The sequence below is a fragment of the Triticum urartu genome, chromosome 1A (genome assembly GCF_056163025.1).
Source record: "Triticum urartu cultivar PI428250 chromosome 1A, HENAU_Tu73, whole genome shotgun sequence".
Taxonomy (NCBI): Eukaryota; Viridiplantae; Streptophyta; class Magnoliopsida; order Poales; family Poaceae; genus Triticum; species Triticum urartu.
This window is the reverse complement of record NC_141873.1, coordinates 380,881,729-380,907,975: the sequence shown is the minus strand read 5'-3', so window position 1 is coordinate 380,907,975 and position 26,247 is coordinate 380,881,729. Positions and strand designations below refer to the sequence as shown.

Below are 26,247 nucleotides of genomic sequence, written 5' to 3'. Positions count from 1 at the left end.
GTCTTCACCAGAAGGTCGATCGCAGCTACGAATGGGTCAAGCGTCAATTTGGTTCAATTCTTCAGAACATGACCATCACTCAGAATTCAGTGAAGAAGAACCATTACTACCTCCATGAAGTATTTGATCGCACCTGGGCTGTTATGTCTCATCTCTATGGTGAAGATGATCTCAACAAGATGGGCTTCAAGCAGGACTTTGACTGGTCTCAGCCACCTTCGAAGAATTTCAAGAAGGTTAAAGTTCCTCATTTGGTGGCCAGCTCTTATTCTTCATCGCGCGAGACGGATGAGCATGAAGATTTGGACGACACTGCGGCAAGCCCTACTTCAACAACCGACCCCAACAATGTTGGCGCTCCTCCATCGACTCAGTGCTGATATTCTTCAGGGGTGTTACTCCTCACTTTTCATCCCTTTTGGTCATTCGATGACAAAAGGGGAGAAATTTTGAGTTAGTCTTCAAGCGAGTCTATTTATATGGGCATTTTTTTTGCTAAGTTACAACTCTCGTTCTTCTGAAGATTTATTGGATCGAGTTGTAAACTTAAGTCCAATGGTGGTCTGATACTTTTGATATGTTCTTCTGCATGCTATTTCCTCATGTATAATAATGCACGCATGCTGAATTACATCAGCCATCATATTTCATCATGCATTTCAAATTCTTCATATCATATGTTAAATGCGTGTATGAATTACAAGATATAGGGGGAGATCTCCATGATTCTACTATTCAAATGTGCATTGCTTCAAAAGCAAATTCCTCACTATGCACATCTTTAGGGGGGGTTCTTTTATATCTTGCAATCAAATTCCTCAATATCAGTATTTACACTTCATATGTTTATCCCCGTTGAAAACTTAACCTATATTGTCACCAATCATCAAAAAGTGGGAGATTGTAAGTGCATCTAGTGCCCCTTAGTGATTTTGGTGTACTGAAGACTTATAGATTAAGGGACTAATGGGTTTGTGAGTGTACATAGGACTATAAGTCTATGCGGAGTTTGATATTTACAAAGAAAGTTGACCCCTAAAAATGAATGTCTTCAACTGAAGACATTGGATTTCTGAAGACTTTCTGAAGACTTTGAAAGTGAAGAAATTGGTGTGACCGTGAAGACTTGATATTCATGTGAGGAACATGAAGCGTGAAGACTTTTGTTTTCGTAGTTTCATTTTCTCTTTCTTAAGTCATAGAAAACACCGTACTGTTAAAGGGGGTCGAGGTAAAACTAATGAAAACTTTCCAGGTGATGCTCATCTCAAAATTCTACACCTACCAATCCCTTTGAGTGAAGCCATTGAAAATCTCATACAGTTCAGTCAATTTCTTTAGTGACAGAGACGAAGATCTTCTGGTCTCTGAGGAATTTGTCCTGACTGAGGAGTTAGGAATTCGCCAATGCGGATTGCCTACAAGTGAGGAACATGATAGCCCTGAGAAATTTGAATCTCAAATTTCTGACCGTTGTTGTGCTATGCGTCAGCTGTCCCAAAATATCTTATCCACCTAACGGTCATATCATTGAAGGGCATTTATGTCTTATCATGTCGGGCTGGTCCCTAGGCTATAAATAACCGCCCCCTACAATCACTAGCTGGTTGGCTGCTCCGCGAGAAACTGACACTTGTCATTGAGAGCATCCCATCCTCCGAGGACTTGAGTAAAAATTATCAAAAGAGAGAAAAACACAAAACCCCAAACCAAACACCTACAAACCCAAAGTGATTGAGCATCACTGAAGAGATTGTTCTTGTGTGGAACCGACGCTTGTTACTTTTGAGGATTGTGCATCCTCGAGACGTTTAGGCGTCATGGTCTAGAGCATCCAAGAGGAAATTGTGGATCGACAAGTGACCGAGTTTGTGAAGGTTTGGAAGTCACCTGAAGACTTACCATGAGTGTTTGGACGAGGTCTGTGTGACCTTAGTTCAAGGAGAATACGGTGATGACTGTGTGTCCGGAACTGTGTGTCCTCAGGTTTAAATACCTAGCCGCTCTAACTAGACGTACAACTGTCACAGCAGTTGGAACTGGTCTATCAAATCTTTGTCTTCACCGAGCTAACCGGTTCTATTTCCTCAACCCTTTCATTCCTTTATTACTGTGTTGTGTACCTGTTCATATCTGTTTGAAGACTTTGATTGAAGACATTCTCAATTTCCTTAGTTCAATTTCTTCAGTCTGTTTGTCTTCATTCTGTTTTATCATGTGCTTACGCTTTCTGTACTCTGTGTTTGTTTTCTATTCATCATGATGTCCATGCTTATGTTATGTCATGTCTGCATCTGAGTACTTATTCCGCTGCAAGTAGTTCTTCGCTTAGAAATTTCCCCATCCTGAAATTCGTCAGTAAAGAATTCATAAACATCGCCTATTCACCCCCCTGTAGTCGACTTAACGCACTTTCATGAACCAAGTCTAAAATTGTATAGCTTAATCGAACGGAAGCAAATTAGAGAACATACTAAATTAAAATAATTAAATGACAAAGCTCCTTGAGAAATTATTGACCCAGTTAAAATTGGATGACCCAATTTCAAATTGAAGACCTCAATTGATTATGAGCCCTTGAAAATTAGGAAGCGTGGTGTATGTAATATGATTCCGAGAAAAATAGATGTTATGAAGACTAGTATGTTTCTTTAGATGATGAGAGGGTGCACAATACTAATGTGTTTTACAAAGTGGTTGTTGCTGATTAATTTATGAGATCGTCGATCTAGTCAAAATCATGATCAAATCTAAACTTAATATCTCAACTAAATGAGAGAGCTCGTTAAGAAATAGCTGATCTAGTTAAGATCATGAATCAAATTTAAAATTGAACACCTCATTTTAAATGGGTGGGCTCCAAAATTAGGAAACACGGTGAATTAGATGATTCGAAAAAAAAAGATGCTATGATAAATCATGTGTTTTCTAGTGGGTTCATGGAACTGATATGTTTTTACAGGCTCGTTCCTGTTGATTAATTGTTGATAGAGTCAAAATCATGAATCAAATCTAATATTAAGCACCTCAAATGAAAGAGAGAAGCCTTTAAGAAATAGTTGACCCGATAAAAATCATGAACCAAATTCAAATTAAAAATCTCAACTGAATGGATGGGAGGGCTTCAAAATCAAGAAGCATAGTGAATTAGATGATGATAAGACATCTCAATCCTACGTTTTCCGTTTCTAATCTAGAGCCTTCGAGATGAAAAAAACGTGGAATCAACGCTTGGCATCTGACGGCAAGGAGCAACCCAAGTTTTCATATCCAACGGCTTCAGATAGCAGTATCCCACTCCCCCGGCCGTCACCGAACATACCGTTAACCATTTCGTAGCGGAAGCGGGACCAATAAAACCCTTGCCTCCGCCGAACTACGGTGCGGCGGTCCCGGGATGGCGGCGCCGGCAGAACCCGGTGGAATCGAGGGCTACCTCGGCCTCCGCGACGTGCGGGTCGAGCTGGACCTGGGTAAGGCCCGAGGCGGGGGAGAAGGAGGCGAGGGCGCGGGGGGAGGATTCGCCGTCTGCTTCTGGCTCTACCTCTCCGGCTCCGCGAGGCCTTCCCCGGTTATCCTTCACCAGGTTCGACTAGATTCGAGTCATTTGGTTGTTCCCCAGTTTTAGGAGATCGTTAGGCGTTACGTTGCTGTAGGAATTTTGATTTTCTGACTTGTGAGTGCGCGCGAAGAGCGGATTCTGTCTTTTTTGGGGGAGGGGAGTTTCTCGGTCTGCTGTAACGCGTGCTTATGGTTGTCCCGTGGATACTACATCCTGCAATTGGTAGGTGGTTGGTGCATTTACATTATACTAGGATTCATCAGTCGGTCCATGTGATGGGTTCACAGGCCCATCCTGTGGCACACTGAGCAGTATGGCAAAAATCTTGATAGGACCATTAAGAATGGGTGCTGCTATACATCTCTTTTTAATCGAGAGACTAGCCAGGACTGGCCCTTGGCAGCATATATTTTAGTAAAAGAAACAACCCTGAGCACCTCCCGGACTCCAGGGCTCAAACATGGGCGGGCTGATCGCGCACTCGCACGCCTTACCAACGGTTATCACATCTCTTTTTTACCGCGGGAAGTTTCGTAGTAATTTATTTAGGATGGACATCTCTTTTTTAGCGCGGGAAGTTTCGTAGTAATTTATTTAGGATGGGTGCAATAAGAATGTTTTTTGTTCGGCGATTAGACCTGAAATGCAATCCTAGGTTTCCATGTGTAGCCTGCCAAGACTTGTATTGAACTGATAGAAATTTGATTTTGTGATTGCGCACGAGGAGCAAATTATACCTTAGGGAGGGGAGTTTATCGGTCTGCTGTGACGCGTGCTTATGGTTGTGCTGTGGATGCTGCAGCCTGCAATTGGTAGGTCGTTGGTGCATTTCAATTATACGGATTCATTGGTCGATCTGTGTGAGAGGTTGGCCCCCGTTATGTCGCACACTGAGCAGTATGCAAAATCTTCATTGGGCCATTAGGAATGGGTTCTACATCTCTTTTTAATCGAGACAAGTCAGGACTAGCCCTTGGCGGCACATTTTAATATTAGAAATAACCCTGAGCACCTCGGGGAGTCCGAGACTCAAACTTGGGCGGGCTGGTTGTGCACTTGCACGCCTTGCCAACGGAGCGATACTCTGTTCTCGTCACATCTCTTTTTTGGATGGGTGTAAGAAGATTTTTTTTTTTGTTCGGCGATAAGAACTAAACTGCAATTCTAGGTTTCCATGTGTACTTCTCCCAAGATTTGTATTGAACTGATGGGAATTCTCAATTTTTTGCAGATAACTGCAGGAGATGGCAATAAGTTGCCATTTCTTGCTTTAAGTGAAGGAAATAAGCTGCTTCTCTTCCCATTGCTGAGTTTGCACAAGCAAGCTCCTAGTTCCTCTAATTCCTCTCCATGGACTGACACGACCTATATATCGGCTGTAAATGAATGCCCTCTTGAGCACTGGATACACATTGGATGCGAGGTATGCTGCAAGCATGAATGTCTGTAACATGCCTTTTGTGTTGCTGAATATCCTTGGATTGGTTGAGTCAGCAGAAGTATCCATTTAATGTTTTTCCACACTTCCTATTTTTCTCCTGCATATACTTGTTTTTCACTTATGTGCAACACACTGACAGGCTCCAAATGGCAATCTTCCTTTACGTTTACAACCATTGCTTTATTTAATATGTTTTGCAAAACTGTGCCCCCATGTCAGGTTACTGAAAATGTTATGCGCCTTCACATTGATGGCGATCTAGTTGCCGAGGCTCATCTTTGTTCACTATCTAGCCAGCTAGACAATCAAGATGATGCATACCAAGTTTGCTTACTTGGAAACAATGGCAAGGTCGACGGCTATGTCTACAATGTCCAAGTGCTATCTATGCTAGGAGCCATACAGGAGCAATACACAGAGGTGATGCAGCTTAGCTAATAGTAAGACATTATTTTTTTCTTCTTCTGTAAAGGTGAAAACTTACAATTATTTTTTGCAGAATCCACCGTCTAAGCTATCTATTGACTACTCGTGCTGCGACGGAATTGAGGAAGGCGATGATGGCATTTGGTGCATTGTCGGTGGGAAGGTAGACCAAATTCCGTCTCCTGGCACAAACTATTTATCCTATCTTTATTTCAACTATTTTACGCACAGCAAGAAATGTTTCTGCATTTCTATTATGTTTAACCTGTAAAAATGTGAAAGATAACCTGAGAGCTGCAGTGAGTTGCAGAAGATAATGCTGAGCTATGTTTATTCTATGTACAAATCACATAATATTCTAAATAACCCTGACTGTTGTTTTAATGGTCGAAATTGGTTTCTGTAGGCTTCTTGTCGGAGGAACTTCATGTTGGAAGTAGTACTAACGAACGCTTTTGGTGAACATATGAACAAGGATACACAGGTTTTTGATTATCTTCTTTTTGGTACATTTTAGCAAGTGTGCTACTTGTTTGTTTGCTGACTTAAGAAATGAATCGTCTTCTAGATTGTTGCTTCACTTGTCTATGCTGACAATGGAGCATTAGTCGAGAAATCAAGGGATGATGCAGAACCTCCCCTACTGATTGCTTGCGAAGGACTTGAATACCCAGCTGAAAGCAGGCCTCTTCCAATTCTTCGTGGGCGTGCACTATTTAAGCTCAAGATATCTCAGGTGGGTTTCTCCATATGCTGAATTCCTACAAATATTGATTGCTTCAGTTTGGTTATTGCTCTGTAGCAGCAACATAGTGGTATGAGGCCGTATCTGTAACACTGCAGCCATTGTGATCCTGAAGCAGACTGCTACACAATGCTCCATCTTAGTTAAACGCTTTACAATAGCATCTTGTTTTGCACCCCCCCCCCCCCCCCCCCAGTTTTCCAGCAGGAAGGAAAAAAAAAGGTTGCTATTTATGCCATGTGCCTTGAATATTTTGTTCATTAAATTCACTTGAGTTAAAGGTGTAACAAAATGTTTGGCAACTTGAATCTGAAATACATATCTGCCAAAAAGAAAGAAAAGGCTGAAATGTCTATAGAAGCTTTCGTTGTGGCCCAGTATGGCCCTGGATTTGCGCAGGTGCTATATAGTATGTACAAGTGAAGGCTTATACTGTCAGAAGTACCATGTTTGTCTCAATGAACCTACATATACGATTTTATGATTTTTTTAACTGGATTTTATGCTATGATTTTGCTTGGTTGATCTTCGTTCATGACATTTGATCCAATTGTTGCAGCTCTCTTCTAAATGTGACAATAAGCTGTTCCGCGTTTATTTCTCAACACTTCACACACGCAAATATCCTTTTCTGGAGGCATCTTCCAAGCCAATTCGCTGTATATCCCGAGGCCGCCCCAGCCGTCCATTGAGTGCTGCAAAGCGGACAAGTTCTGCAACAGTCGATGAAATTCATTTGTTTAACAATGGACAAGGTCTTGATCGTGATGGCAAAGCAAATTCTTGCTCACTGTCTCATGATCAAAGTTCAGTGGCGTGTTTGCATCCATCCAAGTTTCTCAAGGTAGAAGGCGATGGAACAGAGACTCACAAAATGGTATCCCAGGTAGTCAATCTGCTAGATTGTGGTACTTCTGAAATTGTGCTTAATTTCACTTGAATTTCGTAGTTAATGGTTTGTTTGCAGAGTAAGCAGGCTAGAAAGATGGTAGTGGAAGCACAAAGTGTCAGAACTGAATCTACGATGTCAGACTCCGACAGCATTGATGCGAGAAGTTCTTGGAGTGGATCAGATAAGGATGAAGCTGAAACTCTTTCAGATGCTATGATCTTCAGATATTGTCTAGAAGGAACGTATGAGCGGTCAACATTTCTTAAAAGTGCAGCTTCTTCCATCAATGTGGACGATTTGATCACACTTGCAAATGAGGTCTCTTTGTATAGTGGATGCTCCCATCACAGGTAGTCTTATATTTTTTTTGTTTTATGTATTTTATAAGATAAGGAGGTTCCTCTCCCTCTTTATCACTAACAATAACATGCATTTGCATTTTTCTCTAAAGAAACCAAATATTAATTTCAAAGCAATTGCTTGAAGAGGGTGCTGTAACTTGGAGCATAATCTCAAAGAACAAGGAGCGTGCTCTTTGGTCATCTGCAGTTCCTGAAATCATGTCAAAATTTATGGACATCGCGCATTCTACGAACAGAGGTTTGTCAGAACAGGTAGATCCACTTACTTCTGTATGAGGTCTCAACACCTTTACCCCTCATTTTTTGAGAGGGGTATACATTAACTCAGTAGGAGGGTTCTGTTGTCAATTATTTGTGAGTAGCACAAGAATAGATGTTTGATTCCATAACACATACTATTTATTATAGGATCTGGAGGTTTTAAAAGGAATTGCTGGCTGTGGGGCTGATCTTGGAAGGAACGAATTTGATAGGCTATGGTATTGGCTATACCCAGTGGCCGTTTCTCTGTCGAAAGATAAAATCAACAGCCTATGGGGTTGCACTGCACCTGCGTGGATAGAGGGATTGATTACAACAGAGGAAGCCGAGAATGCGCTAAGAAGCTCCAGGGAACTGCTCAAGAAGCCGGGAACATTCGTTCTCAGATTCCCTACCACACGAAGCTGGCCACATCCAGATGCTGGAAGCCTCGTTGTCACCTATGTTGGCTCCGATAACTCAATTCACCACAGACTTCTCTCCCTGGATGTCAGGTGCGCTCCTATCAGCGACCTCGTTTGGTGATACTTTTTATCCCATACTCAAGTTCGGTTACTGAAAGTGAAATCCATTTTTTTTCTGCTGGATGCAGCGATGCTAGGGCTGGGAGTCTACAAGATTTGCTGCTGCAGGAGCCTGAACTACTCCAGTTAGGCAGGCAAGCACACTGAACCTCCATTCAGCGAACCCTTTCTGAATAAATAGTTGAAGCTATCACCATTCTCATTCTGGCTCAACTTGAATGCAGGGTTGATCGCCTACCGACTGCCATGAAATATTAATGCAGTGTGCTATAAGAGGCAATGCAGCAAACTGAAGTTCATCACAAGCCAGAGAAGATGAAGAGTTCATGGCATGCTTCCCAAAGGCAGCCATGGGAGTAGTTAGTCGATTTTCTGATAGGCTGTTGCCCTGTATAATTTTGTAAACCAAGCGATTTACTTAGCAGAAATAGATGACCCTAGTGTACAATTAGACATTACGCTAGTCAAACCAGACGGTCCAGTTTGTTCAGTTCGTGTATATAAACTGAAATTTTGGAATGCAGATTTTCCTTTTTGCAAGTAGTTTCTTGCACATCCCATTCTAGTTTCCCCATTTCGAAGTTTCTTATTGATAAAAGTAGAAAAATGCTCCGTGGGGCAGCGGAAATGTTCTAAATTAAGCTGTTTGCAAGGCACATGCGCATGGTCGACGTAAAGATTACGTGCTGGTAAAACATAGGGTTCAACTAATTTGTTGCGTACAGATGCCAAGAGTACACCCTGAAACCAACTTGTTAAAATAAACAAATTCCATGACAACTATACTGGACTTGACTGGATTTGCAAGTTAATCCTTCTGATCTAAATTAATTGATGCAACTATGGTACAACTTTATGCTTTAGTACTGAAGTTGTACTAAAGCTGCGGCAATTAATTTGAATAGGGGGGTACTTGAATTGAGCAGACAGCCATCACTACAAACGGCTAAAGATTAAAATAAAAAAATGGTAGTTAAAGCCATTGACATTTTATCAAACAAGATGAAAACATGATTGAAACGAGGTTTGCAATGGTTGGAAACAAGGCATATGGTTCATAGGTTCACTAGTGTCAATTCTCAACATGAAAAATTCATTAAAATACATGATACACCATCACAAAGTCCCTCATTGGATCAAACCTGGATGAGATCTGTCAGGTGTGCAGAGTGCTAACAACCTCAAAGTTGTCTTCCTAATCTTAATATACTAAGCCACTCCAATATCAGCACAAGCAACCACAGAAATTATACTACAACAACACCATATGATCCTTATCGTTCTAATCTTAATCTATCGAGTTACCCCAATGTGCCACATGTGTCTCCAGAAATTATACTAGATATGTATCATGCAGTTTCGTTAACTCCTAAAGTTCAATATAACATGAACAAGATTTAGTCCATAGAGGTACTCATCACAAGAGGTACATTATATAATTCAACCAATCATCAATTCCCTAGATCACAATTATGGTCGCAATTCTTATGATCAAGAAAAAGAGATACATGCCACATAGCTACTACCACAAACCCTCAACCTCGAAGGTACTACTCCCGCATTGCCATGGGAGCGGTAAGGGTTGATGAAGAGGTTAAAGATGAAGGTTCCCCCTCCCATAGAGTGCCATATTAGGGCTAAAATAAAGATACATAAAACTAGGGAGTGGCAGCATCATAAAAAATCCATCATAAATCGAGGGGTGTGTGTGCTGGGGTATATATAAGTCATCGGGCATCGGAGGTCACCAGAGGCGGCCCTAGGGTGCCTAGGCACACTCAGGCCCATGGAGCCTACATATGGCACCTAGGGGTCGTATTGCCCACCTGGCTAGCTGGTGTGGCCCATGGTGCCCCTACTGACTTGAAACTACTCTTCTATTTTTCTGGAATTTTCTCGAAAGTTTAAAATACCTATTTTCCTTAAAAAAACACAAACACTGACAAATAGAGACTGGCGATGGGCACTTTATTAATGTGTTAATCCAATAACTTTAAAACTTTGCAAAAAAAAATGATAGATAAAAGCTACGAAACATACAAAAATTATAGATATGTTGCAGACGTATCACTATGGTACTAGTCTAATGAGGTTTCCAAAAGCCAAAACTCAATTTGGCAATGCTATTTGGCACACACTATGGCTGCCCTTAACCGACGTAGTTTTGTGAGGGGTGTCTCTCCATTATTGAGCACTCTTGCCCCCACTCCCACTCCCACTCAAGTACTGAAGTTACTCGCCCATTACCGGTACCCTTCCGGTCGGTGGCTGTCGTCTCCAACAAAAAGAACCCCTCGTCGTCGCAGGAGAACAAGCATAGGATGAGCAGATCTTGTAGCACGTTGAGAAATATGATGCAATGATGGTTAGTTTGATTCTCCGCAATAACCATGGAAAGAGTTTTGGTTAGCGCGACGACCGGAGCGATGACATCCCTCTTGGGGAAGTTGGGAACCATGCTGCCAATGAGCACAAGCTTCTCAAGGATGTCCATCATGAGTCATGCAATCAAGCTCCTCAAGGATGAGCTCAAGGCCATGCAAGCATTCCTGCCATGATGGCAGATGTGGAGGAGCCTGACCACCAAGACAAGCTTCATGCAAATGTTGTGTGAGAGCTGTCATATGATATTGAGGACAACATCAACAAGTTCATGTTACTTGTGAACCATGATTCCGCTTCCAAGTCGAAAAGCTTCAAGGAGATTCGTGGCAAAATAAAAAAAATATTGGACATCAACACTTGCCATAGGATCGCCAATGATGTAAGGCGGGGGGGGGGGGGCATTGCCCCCCCCCCACCCCCCCACCCCGAACAGTAAGCTCCACCATAGCACATATGGTTACCCCTTAAACTTTGTTACTTATATCTAATTCTTGCTTCCTAATCACTAAAGGGACAAGGTCGATGGCTCTCCATGCCTTGTGACCCACGACTTTCCGGGCGGTATATGAAGATGCATAAGAGTTTGTTGGCATCGATGCCCCGAGAGATGAGCTTGTGAAGTTGCTGAATGACAAGGGAGATGAATTGACAAATCAGCTAAGAGTTATCTCTATTCTTGGAAAGGGTGGGGGTAGGTAAGATGACCCTTACTAGACAGGTCTCTAACAAGCTTGGACCGGACTTAGATTATCAAGCTTTTTTGTCGATCTCATAAGCCCTGGTATTACGAAAAGAGTTCTATTTTACACAATTGCTCAAACAAGATCAAGATCATGCCGGAGAAGGGAATCCAGAACTCCTTATTCACCAAATCAGAAAAATTCTCAAACATAAAAGGTACTCCCTCCATCTGAAATAAGTGTCTCAACTTTAATATGAGACACTTTTTTTGGAACCGAGGAAGTATGTAAATAGCAGCTAGTGCTTGCATACATTTTTGGACAAATATATTAGTCAACTCTCTGTTATATTGTTGTTGGTTGGGGCGTAGTATCTCGATGCGGTTAGTACCTTTATATCTTTCAAAATTATGAATTGTACATATCATATTCATAATTGTGCCAACAATGAAATGATTTGAATATATGTGCTATTTTCGTTGAGTGCATAGTTTATATATCACGGCAACCACATTTAGTACTATACAGGGAAAAGTCGGTAACCCGCGTCGCTCAAGTTTGGTCATCGCCGGCTCAGGCTCAGTGCCTCGCTCGCTGCCGTTTCATCATTGTCCTTCCACCCCCGCCTCGACGATGTCATTCCCTAATTGGATCAGGCCCAAGAAGACGCGTGGTGCTTGCAAGTTGGTCGACGTCCCTTTTGAAAGAACATGCGGTGCCCCCATGTTTGGTTTTGGTAATTGATGACAATCTCTATGGACTAATGGTTGCCTTGAGTTATATTTGAAGGTTTTGTCCATAGGCTTTTCTTGGAGTACATGTGTTGGTTTCAAGGAGAGTTTGTGTCGACCAAGGTGTTATTCAAGGAATTATCCAAAGATTGGTCATGTGAGAGTTGAGCTTATTGCAAGCATGTCTTGAAGAAGAAGATTGTGTGATCATTCATGTCTACCTTCAAGACATCATTCAAATGAAGAGAATTGGAAAGGTTCAAGGATGATCAAGACTAAGTCAAGAGTGAATCAAGTTGATCAACTCACAAAGCGCAGAAAATGTACCGAGAGGGATCAAGTGATCCCATGGTATGGTAAGAATTATCAATTACGCTTTGTGTACTAACCCATGGTCTTCGTGAGAGTTCTTTGTGGGGTTAGGTTGCGGTGTGCAAGTTCAAGTGGAGCATCACGAAGAGATCAAATGCTTGAAGCTTGCAGTCCTTTGTGGTGATAATGGACTTGTAAAGATGTGCGGAAGAGTGGCTCACCCATAGTGGAGTATGGGGAGCAATCAACTAGTCTTCATCGAGTCAACACAATCAAGAAAGGTGGTCCAACTTGAGGGAGTCAATATTGTCATCATCTAGCTCAAGTGGACCATGTGCAAGGCAAAGGTTTGCCCTTGATAGGTTTTCTATTTTACCGGTCTCATGATGGTAGTTGGGAGACTGGGTTATAGGATCGATTGCCGTTCTATCAAGGGGGGGGGCTCTCGATGAGTAGCTTGATCGTATCGTTCGTAGAGAGCTCAAACCATTGCATCCTTGCATCATCTTTCTTGGTTCTTGCTTGGTTCTCTTTGTGAGTCTTAGAGCTTATGGTCATCTTGATGACAAGCTTGAGTTCATCGAAAACGGAGTTCACATGCATCTTCTATGATGTTTTCGATGTTGGAGGTTTTGCCGGTTCTTCTCGGTTGGAGGTTTCACTCCTCTATTTGTTGGAGGTTTTGATGCTACTCGTCGTCTTGTTTCCAACAAGCTTGAGTTTGCTCAATTCGGAGCTCATATGCAGAAGTTATGGCAGTTCTGGTTTTCTTGAGAGTGGTTTTTGTCTGGTCCCAGCGGTAGTACCTCGTGCCCCAGCGGTAGTACCGCTTGGAGCTCTCAGCCGTTGTACCGCTGCTTCCGGGCGGTGGTACCGCCAACTTGCTCAGCAAAGTCTTGGGCGGTTGTTCCGGCCAGGCACCGCCCAAGTACCAGTCAGGCCTCTGTTTTGATGCGGTACTCGGGCGGTGGTGGCCCGGTTGGTCCGGTCATACCGGTACCACCGGTGTCCGGAGCGGTTCTACCGCTCAGGACTTAGCCGCCCGAGCGCTCAAGGCCATGCGGTTGCACCGGCCCGGTACTGCTCGACTACCGCACTCAGGGGTGACTCCCTTCTGTTCCTATGCGGTGGTTGAGCGGTGGCTGGGCGGTTGGTCCGGTTGTTCTTCTCAACCGGTGCTACCTCCTGGTCGCCCGGTTGAACCGCCTGGTAGGGTTCTGCACGTATACTATGAGTCCCGGTTGTACCGGGACTAGGAGCGGTAGTACCGCTCGTTTGCGGGCTGAGCACATAACGGTTGGATTCCCCCCCCCCCTATAAAAGGGGGTCTTCTTCCCCATTGACCCTAACCCTTTGAGCTCGTGTTCTTCCCCCTTTGTTGACCTTCTTTGAGCTTGCTAACTCTCAATCCCTCCATGGATTCTTGCTAGTTTTTGAGGGAAAAGAGAGAGGAGATCTAGATCCACATTTCCACCAATCACTTTCTCCTCTATGTGAGGAGAACCCCTTGGATCTAGATCTTGGAGTTCTTGGTGTTCTCCTTCTTGTTCTTCCTCTTATTTTCCTCCCTAGCATTAGTTGCTCCGGTGATATTTGAGAGAGAAGGACTTGGGCACTCCGTGTGCCCTTGCCATTGCATTTGGTGCATCAATTTGAGTTCTCCACGGTGATACGTGGAACTGAAGTTTGAGAAGCTTATTACTCTTGGGTGTTTGGGCACCCTAGAGCTTGTTCCTCTTGGGTGCCTTGGCGCCCTAGACGGTTGGTGTTGTTCAGAGCTCAATCATTGTGGTGTAAAGCTCCGGGCAAGCGTCGGGGTCTCCAATTAGGTTGTGGAGATCGCCTCGAGCAATTTGACGGGTACCGGTGACCGCCCCCAAGGGTTACCAAAGTGTACGGGTTCGGTGACCGCCCCCAAGGGTTGTCATTTGTACGGGTTCGGTGACCGCCCTCAAGGGTCCCTTAGTGGAATCACGGTATCTTGCATTGTGCGAGGGCGTGAGGAGATTACGGTGGCCCTAGTGGCTTCTTAGGGAGCATTGTGCCTCCACACCGCTCCAAACGGAGATTAGCATCCGCAAGGGTGTGAACTTCGGGATACATCGTCGTCTCCGCGTGCCTCGGTTATCTCTTACCCGAGCTCTTTACTTATGCACTTTACTTTGTGATAGCCATATTGTTTCTTGTCATATATCTTTCTATCACATAGTTGCTTATCTTGATTAGCATAAGTTGTTGGTGCACATATGTGAGCCTAGTTGTTTTAGATTTTGTGCTTGACAAATTAACCGCTAGGTTTATTCTGCATTTGTTCAAGCCTAAATCGTAATTATTTTAAAATGCCTATTCACCCCCTCTAGGCGACATCCACGATCTTTCACCTTTCGTATCGCCTTATCGAGCCATCACCCCCTTCGACCTTCCCTCTAACCCTCTCCTCTTCGACACAGGTGACCTGAACCGCTCATTGGTCGTCGCGGCTCAAGCTCAGGCTCAGTGCTTCGCTCGACGTCGTCTCGCCATCGTCACTCCACTCCCGCCTCACCGCTAGGTCCATGAAGATGCATGGTGCATGCGTGTGTGTGTGTGCTCGCTGTTCCGCCCATAACGTGTAGAATTTGCCTATTGTTTGTTTATTTTTGAGAATTATTTGCCGAAAATACACCTTGAGACATGGGTGCCTATGTACCCGAATTGCAAAAATAAATAAATTAAAAAAAAACTAGAAAAGGGTAAAATATTTTTGACCTTTGTCGGAACAAGCATAATCTAGTGTATCACTCACATGTAAAATTTCACGACAAAATGACTTGCATGGTATTCTAATGGATACAAACTAACTGATAATATATCAAGCGGAGCTTAAAATTCATAGTTTGTAGTTGCAATTTTGTCGTTTTGCCAATAATACTACATAAGTCATTTTTTCGCGAAACTTTACACGTGAGTGATATAGTACTAGACAATGTTTATTCCGACAAAGTTTAATTTAATTTAATTTTCTTAATAATCGGGTGCGCTTACACTCAGGTTCCAAAAATCCGCACCGCTATGTGTGCCACAAAGCCCAATGGGCTTTCAACTGTGAGCGTGGTGGCCCAACCCTTCCATTCTCGCCGCGCCGCCGTGGCCGCCTCCACCATCTCACTTCCCCAGCCAAAACCCGCGACGCCGACGACCTCCGCGCGGCGCGAGAGGGTTTTAGCCATCCGCCCCCGCCCCCGCCTCCGCCTCCGCCCGATGCCTCCGCCTCGCCGCGCGCTCCTCTCCTCCCTCCTCCGCCTCCGCGCCTGCTCCTCCCTTGCCCACCACCCACCGCGGCCGCCGCCGCCCTCCTCGCGCCGCCACCAGTTCGTCGCCGACCCCATCGCCGCCGCCGGCACGGGACGGAGCAGCGTCGGCGGAAACCCCTTGGACCCCACCCAGCTCCTCCGCGACGACCCGGTATCCATCACCGCGTCGCTGTGGGTCTCCTCCTTCCGCGCCGCCGCGCCTGGCGACGCCACTCCGCCACCGCCGCCGACGCTGGCCCCCTTCCTCACTCGCCTCGAGCTCTGGGTGCTCGCCTACCAGAAGGCCTACGCGGACGAGACCGGCTCCTACCTACCCCGCTCCTCCATCCCCGCCTCCACGCTCACCTCCATCCTCACCCTCCGCAACGCCGTCATCGACGCCCGCTTCCGCTTCGGCAACCGCCTCACACCCTATCTCCACTCCCCGCGCGCCGCGGCGGCCCCGGACCCCGCCACCCTCTCCAAGCGCAAGCTCCGCGCCCTCCTCACCACCCCGGGCCCGGCCCCCTTCCAGGACCGCGTCGTGCAGGAGCTGCTCCTGCTGCTGCTCGAACCAGTGTATGAGGCGCGGTTCTCGCCCAAGTCCTTCGCCTTCCGCCCTGGGCGATCCCCGCATGCCGCACTCCGCAGCATCCGCCGGAGCTGGGCGCCCTACCTCTGGTACATCAAGGGAGACCTCTCCCCGCTGCTTGATTCCCCTGACCCTGTGCTCGTGGTCGGCGCGCTCATCCGTGATGTGCGCGACAAGAAAGTGGTCGATTTAGTCCGCTCTGCGCTGCTTACTCCAGTGGTGACCGCGAGGCCTGGTGATGATGATGCATCAAAGAAGAAGAAGAAGAGGAAGTACCAGAAAAAGAAGGTGCTGCCGGAAGGGGAGCCGAAGCCTGACCCCTACTGGCTGCAGACATTCTTTGGGTTTGCACCAGAAGAGGCTCTGACTCAGCCTGATTGGGGGCATTGTGGGGTGCTGAGCCCGTTGCTCGCCAATGTCTGTCTGGATGAGTTTGATAAATGGATGGACGAGAAGATTAAGGAGTTCTACAAGCCGTCCAAGTCGGATGTTGTGGGAGGGGAGGATGGCATTGAGCAGGGGAATACATCATGGCCGGAGTTTGTACCCACGAGCGGGCCTGACAAAACAAGGAAGGTGGACTATATTCGGTTTGGCGGGCATTTCTTGATTGGGGTGAGGGGGCCTAGGGCTGATGCTGCAGTGATCCGAAAGCAGCTCATTGAATTTTGTGATCAGCGGTTCAGGATCAAGCTTGACAACGAGAGCCTCCCAATTGAACACATCACTAAAGGGATCATGTTTCTTGATCATGTGTTGTGTCGTCGTGTCGTGTACCCAACCCTCCGTTACACAGCCACTGGAGGCAAGATCATTAGCGAGAAGGGGGTTGGTACTCTGCTCTCGGTTACAGCCAGTTTGAAGCAGTGCATCAGGCAGTTCCGGAAGCTAGAGTTTTTAAAGGGAGACCGTGAGCCAGACCCACAGCCATGTTTCCGGATGTTCCATGCCACGCAAGCTCACACTAACTTGCAGATGAATAAGCTTTTAACCACGATGGCAGAATGGTATCGCTATGCTGATAACCGCAAAAAGGTTGTCAACTTTTGCTCGTACATTATAAGGGGGTCCTTGGCAAAGTTATATGCCGCCAAGTATAAGCTGCGGTCAAGGGCAAAGGTTTATAAGATTGCATCAAGGAATCTTAGTCGACCACTGAAGGATAAGAAAGGGCAGTCACCAGAGTACACCAATTTGCTGAGAATGGGTCTTGTAGACTCAGTTGATGGACTTCAGTATACAAGGATGTCAATGGTTCCTGATCCTGACTATACACCATTACCAAGCGGGTGGCGCCCAGACCACGAGAAGTTTTTGCTAGAATATATAAAGCTCACAGATCAACAAACATTGGAAGAGCAGCGGAGTTGCATTAGAGAGGAGGGGCTTATAACACCACAAGACCACATTTCAATGCTTGTATGGAGCTACAAGAAAAATGCAGTTTTACTACCTTCTTCAAAAGAGAGTGATGTCCAAGAATCCATAGAAGACCTTGGTTCGGATACAGATGAATTGAATAACAAGGAGCTGAGGCATGGAGGCCATCAGGGTTTTCCACAACCTACTGAAATGTCTTGAGTGTCAATAATTTCTGTGAAATCAGCAAGGATTAATTACGATAACTGTTGGTTGCTGCCGCTGAATTTACAAGAGACCAACTCACCGATGGACTACAAAGACTATGTAAATGTGTACTACTGCCAAGCAGATTCTAGCATTTTGCTGGCTGGTTCATAACTGCCTAGCTAGATGGTTACTTCCTGCTCAAGGACATGACATATCGTGCGGCTCTATCCTTCAGGACCATTTTCAAATGCTCAGGGCATGGTGCAAGAACATGAACTTCAATAATTCAACCCAGGATCATTTTGCTTCCAAACAGTGCATCTGCATCAAGGCCAGCTGCTCATACATCATTCATGTCTTTTAGTAAGACTTTATCAAGCCTATGTATTTAAAGTTATGTAGGAAATTTATTGAACACACATTCTGTGAGAGCATATCCTGCTTGTTCAAATGGTCATCTGTACAATCTTTTATCTGATACAGAGCTTGCTGAAGTTACTACTAAAGGATAATAAATTTCCTTGGCCTTGTGGAAGGTTGCTCATGATACTTGTTTCGCTCATATGTGAAGTACCCCCTCTGTATCAAAATATAAGACGTTTTTTGATGCAAAGGGAATATCAAAAAACATATTATATTTTGATACAGAGAGAGTAGCTCACTGGATGCCAATTGCAGTGTGTGAGCCATAGGATAAATGCGGAAACCCCTGAATTGCTCACATATTTTATTTGCATTTTTTGGTTCAGTGCCTATATGTACTACTTTCTTCTATTTTGGAGAAAATTTTGTCAACAGCAAAATGCTATAATTTGTCGATAAATTTATGTATTAAGACATACTATTTCCTGAATGATTCAGTAAAAAATGGCATTCAACCATATTTTGCGACTGATCCATGTCCTAGAATCTGTATGTTTCAGTTTATTGTTTCCTTTTCTATTTGTTTTCCCCTGGACACTTGTAGTGCGCAGGGCATGATCTTCAAGGAAAAGAAAACAGTCGATGTTAATGTAGTACACACATTTAACGATGGAGCATCATTTGCAGTGGGAAAAGGATAGACAGTTTTCTGACATAAATTTGTCATTGTTTTCTTGTGCTTTTATCCTTACGTATGTTGGGTTCTGCAAATAGCCCTGTTGCAAGGTATGTGCTAATCATGCAAACTACTCTGCTTATCATGCATGATGGATGGCTCGTCACTATTATGTGTCAACGTAAGGCACTGTTTCTGCTAGGATGTAGCTGGGGATACTGTTTGTAGTCTTAGCATTGGAAACAACTGCAGGCAACTAAGTCTCATCACTATTTGGAGTACTCTGTTGATCTGTTCTTGTATGTTAACGTTCCAACTCGTTCACTTTCCCATCCTTGCCCTGAATTTTGATTGCAAATGTCTTTTTAGTGTTCTTGTATCTTTTGCTGTCAGAAGTAGACTGGCCCTTTCTTCATGCTTCGACTATGCCCAATAATAGTAATTGGAAGAGAGCAAGAGAGAAGAGAAGTGGAAGTCGAAGCACAAGATCTTGTACAACTAATGTTAAATATTCTTTTCTAAGGTATGTCTAACATTCGGACTATTGTTATTCCCAACCATATATACTCTTCATCCAGACCTATGAAGCTTGTACTCATTTTGCATCTCTATTGCCCGTCTCCTTGTCTATGACCTTCATGAAAACCTAATGTTTTTCCTGTGTTGAAGTCTACAAATAGTCTAAGACTATGCCTGCAGAAGTTTAATTATCTGTTCTTAGTCTCACAAAAAGCATGGTTCTGGTAGTTCACTTTGTGACTTCTGTCTGTATGACATAGTAGTTCTTGCGCTCCAGCTTTCTTCAACTATCAGTCTTTAGTGCTACCATCTAGGTAAACTGAAACACCTGAGCAGAATCAATCAAGCTTTAGATTTATAGGAACTAAATGAGTCTGAATAATAGGTGCAGCAACCAGGTTTAACTTTTTTTCCCGTATGGCCTCCTGGAGTTAGCAAGATTGATGATTCGTTTTTCATGAAAAATAAGTCCTGTTTATCATTATCTTCTTCCGTATATTGAATTCCACGCTACATGAAGCTGGTCCCTGCATACCCATGTTTGTTCTTCCTGTTGCCGTTTCCAGTTATTGTTCTTTTTTTTTGGTTCTTTTTGTGCCAGAGTACAGAGTATCCTAGTGCTCTATGCCTGTATGAAAATCTGCCTCACATCGATCTCATGACTGCTTTCAGATCTGAATGGAAATATGCATCTCGACGCTAAGTATGGGCCCCGTGGAGCACATTGAGGTATGCCAATCATTTAGCACCACTAACCTTCTGTTATGCCAATGGATATGGTAGGCATGATTTTGTTCCCCACTAAAGGCCGACGAGAAGCACTCGCGGAGTCCTGACACATAGGCCCAAGGCTTTCAGGTATGTCCTAATTGAGAGACCTCATGTCGTACCTTTTCGCTATTGTTTCTGTTTAGTTCCTGCAAGAATTATCTTATATAGGTCAACGAATCCGGGCCAGATTTTCATATAACACACAGCAGTGTTAAGCTACTCTTAACAGCAATGCAAGCTGAAACCTGCACGCCATTGTGAGCCAAGCCCTGGTCTGAACTATGCTTCACTGCTGTTGCATTTGGGATCAGTGCACTGTTTCGGACCACTTGCCATTGAGCGGCTACCACATATCCTAGGATGCTAACTCTAACCAGAAGCAGTTAAGGTGTCGGCTAAAATTCTTTAATAATTCTTTAATATTCTGAGAGGAAATTTGCGTCTCCACAGCTAGCGGTGGGACCCCTAGATTGATTTCTTTATAATATTTTGGAATCAAGTTTGCAACCTAACAAAGAGGCAAGTGACAACATCAAGATGCTGCACCGCCTTGACTGACCATACTAGGACCCCAAGCGGAGCTTTCAGCAGTTGGCAGTCTGCTCGCTTGATCCATCTAGAGTCGTCACAGTCGAACCGCCACTGATAGATTAGCCTGTAGCCCTGTAGCCCCTCTAAAATTTGGTATCTGACCATCACCAGCTATATGAAATCAGTCTTTCGGCCCCGCGCTTTTGCGTGTGTACGAAGGGTGGTTCCCCGTGTGGAAAGATGGCAATCAGCCGCTATAATATTCCTTTTGACAAGAGAAGATGCCTGCATCTGTTCATTTCATTTTCAGTCTCCTGCTATTAAATATTTCGTTCATTTCTCAGTCATCTTTTGGGCGAATGATTTTCACACTGGGTAGCCTGTAGAATGGAGGAGCAAAGCTCCATTGCCCGGCATACCGGCCATCGAGCACCGGCCACTAGCAGTTGTTTCACGGTAGGCCCTCTTGTGCTGGATGGAAGTTTCTTTCAGCGCCGAAAAGCTGAGCGCCTGGCCGTTGCGTTCGCTGCATGCTCAGTGCACACTGTCTGCACTGGGTAGTTGACTTATGTGCCTTGTTATAACAATACTGAAAGGAAATAAAGGCCCTAACAAGATGAGCCAGTTGCCGGGCATTTCCCTTCCCACTGATTTTCCTGACAAGGACATTTTGTGGGGAGGGCGTAGAAAACACACCACGCACTTCACACATCTGCTTTTGAATATGTTCGCATTCTCCAGAGGGAAAGCGTAAACATATAGAGTACTTGATGGCCGGGTCATCTATCCTTTGCGTTCCGATGCTGGCGTATCTTTGGTGAAACGGTCGTCTATTTTTTTTACGGTGAGGCAGTCGGCAGTCATGGATGGGTCTCATGGTTTTGGTCTAATTCTTTTTTTTTTTTGCTTGAACGGTTGGAATTATTCACTGCTTGCTACTCTTGTTGTTGTGCTGCCTGAATCTATTTATTTTGAGTAGGGGGGTGGCAATTTCTTGAGACTAGCATGACAATTTCTTCGTAGAGAAGGCAATTTTTTCACCCAAAACTGCCGAGAGAGTGTTCGTTGGGAGTTCCTTCCCATCAAACATTTGCCAGTTAGCGTTACCGTATACTCCGTCCGAAAAAGCTTGCCGCAAGCTTGTTCCTTAAGTGGATGTATCTAGCACTATAGATACATCCATTTGAGGGACAATCTTTTTCGGACGGAGGGAGTATTTTTTTTACTCGGCCCGTTGCGGCAGATATATTATCATGGATGATAGCACTCGAGTGGTGCTGTGATGCGCTTGGTTGGTGTCTTTTTACTGGAGTGGTGTAGCTGTAGTTTTGTGATGAGTAGGAATCGGGGACCTTGTTCCTAGGCCAAGGACGCGTGCTCTACGGGCTCTTTTTGGCATGGCTGTCCGATCAAACAAAGAAAGGCGTGGGAATTTGCAGTCCTGGCTGCGAGGAAAGAGGCGCCCCCGCTTTTGTGGTGTTTTGTGCTGCCTTGCCTAGATGACCGGAGCACACACACACACACACAACGTAGTAATAGTGCTACGTGGGTACTACAAATGGGAAGCACAGAGGAGACGTCGTTGTAGCGCGTCGCGGAGGAGAAGGGATATGCGTTTTCTTTTTGTTACGGCCAGCCATGGCGTCGCATCGCATTATCATCCTAATGGTGATGTGATGCGCCCATTGCTTTCCTTTTCATCCTGTTTAGTATCCTTTATGTATGCTCATGATCGCACCGCCGGCAGCGCGTGCGCGCGCCTTCATCATCTCCCCCTCTCCAGCTTCTCTCACTCGAGCTCGATGCCATCTCAGTTCCCAAGGGAGGAGGAGTGCTAATCACCGCCCTCGCCTCGCCAATGTCCAGGACAATGCTTTATCCACTTTTTAGAAAACAATAAAACATACTGACAGACACATGCATTGCCCGGGAGAAGCTTCTTCTTCTTACTCAGCTAAACAATGCCGCTGACAGTCGTCTTTCGTCTTCCAAGAATTCGAAACATGAATGGAAAAACACAGCCACAGGCACGGCAGCAGCTCACGAGCTCTCGAAGCGATACAGCCGCACGTAAATAAATGGGAGGGCAGAGCGGAACAAAATTGAAGTCGTAGGCGTCAGAGGTCAGAGAACACACGTTCAAACAAAAGAAATGAGGTGACCTGTGAGCCCCAGCCCAGCCCAGGTCGTCTCGTCGTAATTCACACAAGCTACCGCAGCTGAACTGCTCTGCCCCCGTTCAAACAAGAAACTCAAAAACAAAACAGCTTCATTTGATTATCTTTCTCTCGTCGTCTCTCAGCGAGCAGTGACAGCGCACGGCGCATCAGCAGAAGGTCAAATTTTGCGGGAGGAGGACAAGGTGACGATTTCCGACGGGGGAAAAGAGGAGGCGGTTTGCCGGCCGGAGCGGAGCGGCGGCCACGTCACCGGAACCTGCCCATGTCGGCCAGCTTCCGGGAGGTGTTGCGCCCGAAGGACGCCGCGCTGCTGGCCGACAGGTGCCGCCGGTGGCTCTCGCCCAGGGCCGACGGCTCCGGCTGCTGGCACCGCCGCCGAGGACCGCCCGTGCTGGGGCGGACCAGCGGGCTCAGGCACACCGCGAACCCCGAGATCCCGTCGCCGCTCGCGCCTGATCCGCCCGGCCTGCCGCGTCGCTGGGGGTGGTGATGGTGCCTGGCCGGGGAGGGCGACGGGAACCACCAGCTGCTGCTCGTGCTGCCTCCTGGGGACTCCGGCTCCTCGTCCACCGGCCGCGGCAGAGATGAGGATGACGCGTCCGGCCTCCGCTTGCGCCGGACTATGGCGGAGAGCCACGAGGTGGACCGCCGGGGCGAGTCCTTCTTGCTCTCGCTCTCCTCCTCCCGGCCGCCGCGCCGCCCGCCGCCGAAGAGGGTTGCGAGGAAGGACCGCCTCCGGTGGAAGGACTTCTTCCGCTCGCTCTCCCGGGGCTCGTCGTCGGCGGCGCGGGTGGCGGGGCCGACCTGCGGCGTGCTGAAGAAGAGGAGCTCGGGGCGGTGGCTGTGGCTGTGGCGGGACGACGTGTACGCGCAGGCGTCGGAGCGCCGGTGCTGCTGCGCCACCGGAGCGGCGGCGAAGGGCGACGCGCGCGGGGGCGAGCTGCCCCGGCTGCTGCTGCTGCTGCAGTCGGCGCCGCTGCTGGCCCCGGCCCCGGCCCGGTCGCGCTCGGCGGCGAGCACGAGGAGGCGGTCGCGGAGGCAGGGCGCGCAGACGCCCAGCGCGTTCGCGTACGGGTGGAGCTTGCACCTCATCGGCCCTCCCCTCCTCGCCGGATCACCAGGCGCGCATCTCCGGCGAGGGGCGGTTGGGCTCGCGGAGGCAGATCGCGGGCGGGGCACGAGGAGGATCCGCGGAGCGTGCGGTGGTTGGGTGGGTTCGGATTGCTGGAGCGTGCGCTGCAGCTTGGATTTTTGTCGCCTTGGTTGGCTCGCTCGCTCGAGAGGGAGAGGGAGGACGGGACTGGAGGAGTGGTTGGGCGATGCTGTAATGCCCGGACGGACGGATGGATTTATTTGGGACGGTGCGGTGCGGTACGGCCCCGGCCGCACCCTGGTCTACTCTATCTATTCCAAGGCACCGGTGCTGTTCCGTCTAGCGTTACGGAATCACCCTCCTCTCATCTCTCCGTTCGGTTTTATTCGTTGCAAGTGAAGTGAGTATAGATCCTCGTGTCTAGATCGGATGGTATTTAACCGTTAAAAACATTTCTGTACACGTCTACACTTGCATGTATCTCGTGTCTAGATCGGATGGTATTTAACCGGTGATTTTTCTATTAATTTTCTCGGTCGATTTAGGAATAGCAAAATCATTACGTGCTCAATAAATTGCGGATCTTATTTTTGTACGCCTTTTGTTCTAAAAGAACGTGCGTGAAAAAAGGGAAACGAACCTTTTCACCAACCGGCCGTGAAAAGGAAACATAGCCTCTACTCTGCCGAAGGAAAGGGGAGGGGTGGACTCCGCCAGTTCTCAAAATAACGAAGGTGAAAAAAGAAATGGATCCTCTACCCAGTCGACGACGCGGGGAGGGGGTTGACTCGATCGGTTCTAAAACAAACAAATGTGAAAAAGGAAACCGAAGGCGCCTGGGTGGGGGTAGGTGGACTCCACCCATTCTCAAAATAATTGTTGTGAAAAATGGAGAGAATGGTGAGACATCTACTTTGGATCTGCTAGACGTTCGAAGTTAAGGTGTCATAGCTCTTTTTCTTTTGTAGGCGGCAAACCAAAGGTCATTTTTTGGAAAAACATCGAAAAGATCAAGGAGTTATTGATGAACATGAAAAACCGCCTATTTTACCCATCATTAAGTGTTGGCCGATATCGATTTCTCCGGAGGATCGTCACCCCATGGGACCCTCATTTCCGCATCCTACGTCGTGCTAATCAATTTTACCGCAACACCCCACACACGTCTGTATTCATGTAGCCAAGCCCACATGCTCAACTTGTCGTCAACCACCTTGAGAGATAAATCTGGGAGGGATTTCACACAATCAGCCATAGTCTCATCAGGTTGTTTTTTTGGCGCGCGCGCGGGGGGGGGGGGGGTGTGTCCTCAGACCTGATCATGGCGACAACACCGCTAGAGTGACACCATACCGCTCTGTTGTGCAGCGTGACACCAAAGTCGAACCCCTCCATGAGTGAGAGTGCATCTTATGTCCCTTTGTTGGGTTTTGATGATCAAACGACAAGGACATTGAAAGGATTAATAGTTTATAAAGTTTATTTTGAGAAATGCATCCCATTTGTGAGTGGAAAGATCAATATTGATCCCTAATTTTATATCTTTAAGTGGTTTGCTCCTTTGATATCTTAGTTTATACTTTATAGGTATTTTGGTGAATCCAAGAGTCACATTGAGTTTAGGGACAATCGTTACAGATTCTCAACCAGAATCCCCAAGAATTTTACTCTTGCCACTTAAGTGCTATGTGAAAGGGCATGTAGCCCCTATGTGTGTTGTGGTAATTAATGACAATCTCTATGGACTAATACTTTCACTCAGATATATTTGAAGGAATATTACATGTGTGGTGCCTCAAGGTTGATTGCCATAAAGAAGAAGATTTTCTCTAAGTTTTGGTATTGAATGGCAATTCCTATGGAGCATCAAGGTCATTGTATCTTATATGAAGAAATGTTCCATAGTTATGCATGAAGCATGTTGGATTTATTTGGGAAGAGTGGAATCAAAAGCCTCTGGAAGAAGTCCGCATGGCATCCTCTTTGCTTACCCCATGCACACGGGGTCTAGGGGTCGTGCCCACGGTGTCCATGGAAATCTTTCTGGACACCCCTTGCACACGGGCTTCCTAACCCCCGTGCACACGGGGTCAGGGGTGTTAAACTCTCGGGATACCCCGTGTGCATGGGGCCTATGCCCCTTGTGCCACAGGGCCTAGGGTTTGACTCTCAGGGGTCTCTTGCCTAGTGAGGATACGACTTGGTCTTTGGATGTATCTAATGGAGTCATCAAGATTTATCTCAATGTCTAACCAAATATGTTCAAGGTGAAGTTCACCAGAGGATCTCAAAGGTTGACACATTTGGGCTTATAAGTATCAAGGTCTTGAGAGTATAATTAAAGAGAAGAATTCAAGCTA

At 46.1% G+C, this 26,247-nt stretch overlaps 3 protein-coding genes across 5 annotated transcripts; 2 read left to right on the top strand and 1 right to left on the bottom strand.

The window, feature by feature from the left end:
- The first annotated feature begins 3,316 nt into the window (after window positions 1-3,316).
- Window positions 3,317-8,773, top strand: LOC125513462 (SH2 domain-containing protein A). Of its 3 annotated transcripts, none has more exons than XM_048678601.2 (12): window positions 3,317-3,586; window positions 4,794-4,985; window positions 5,223-5,423; window positions 5,503-5,592; window positions 5,836-5,913; window positions 5,998-6,165; window positions 6,734-7,060; window positions 7,151-7,416; window positions 7,518-7,680; window positions 7,837-8,183; window positions 8,282-8,347; window positions 8,438-8,773. In XM_048678601.2, the coding sequence occupies exons 1-12, from the start codon at window positions 3,398-3,400 to the stop codon at window positions 8,469-8,471; spliced, it is 2,121 nt and encodes a 706-aa protein (XP_048534558.1). In that variant the 5' UTR covers window positions 3,317-3,397; the 3' UTR covers window positions 8,472-8,773. The 3 variants fall into 3 exon arrangements, with proteins under 3 accessions (XP_048534558.1, XP_048534549.1, XP_048534541.1); XM_048678592.2 differs by having other exon boundaries at window positions 7,142-7,416; XM_048678584.2 differs by having other exon boundaries at window positions 7,124-7,416.
- A 6,648-nt stretch (window positions 8,774-15,421) lies between these two features.
- On the top strand, window positions 15,422-18,298 carry LOC125513445 (Intron maturase, type II family protein). The gene has a single exon (XM_048678567.2). The coding sequence runs from the start codon at window positions 15,562-15,564 to the stop codon at window positions 17,764-17,766; it is 2,205 nt and encodes a 734-aa protein (XP_048534524.1). The 5' UTR covers window positions 15,422-15,561; the 3' UTR covers window positions 17,767-18,298.
- A 4,410-nt stretch (window positions 18,299-22,708) lies between these two features.
- Window positions 22,709-24,121, bottom strand: LOC125513454 (uncharacterized). Its single transcript, XM_048678574.2, has one exon. The coding sequence runs from the start codon at window positions 23,884-23,886 to the stop codon at window positions 23,041-23,043; it is 846 nt and encodes a 281-aa protein (XP_048534531.2). The 5' UTR covers window positions 23,887-24,121; the 3' UTR covers window positions 22,709-23,040.
- Window positions 24,122-26,247: the final 2,126 nt, after the last annotated feature.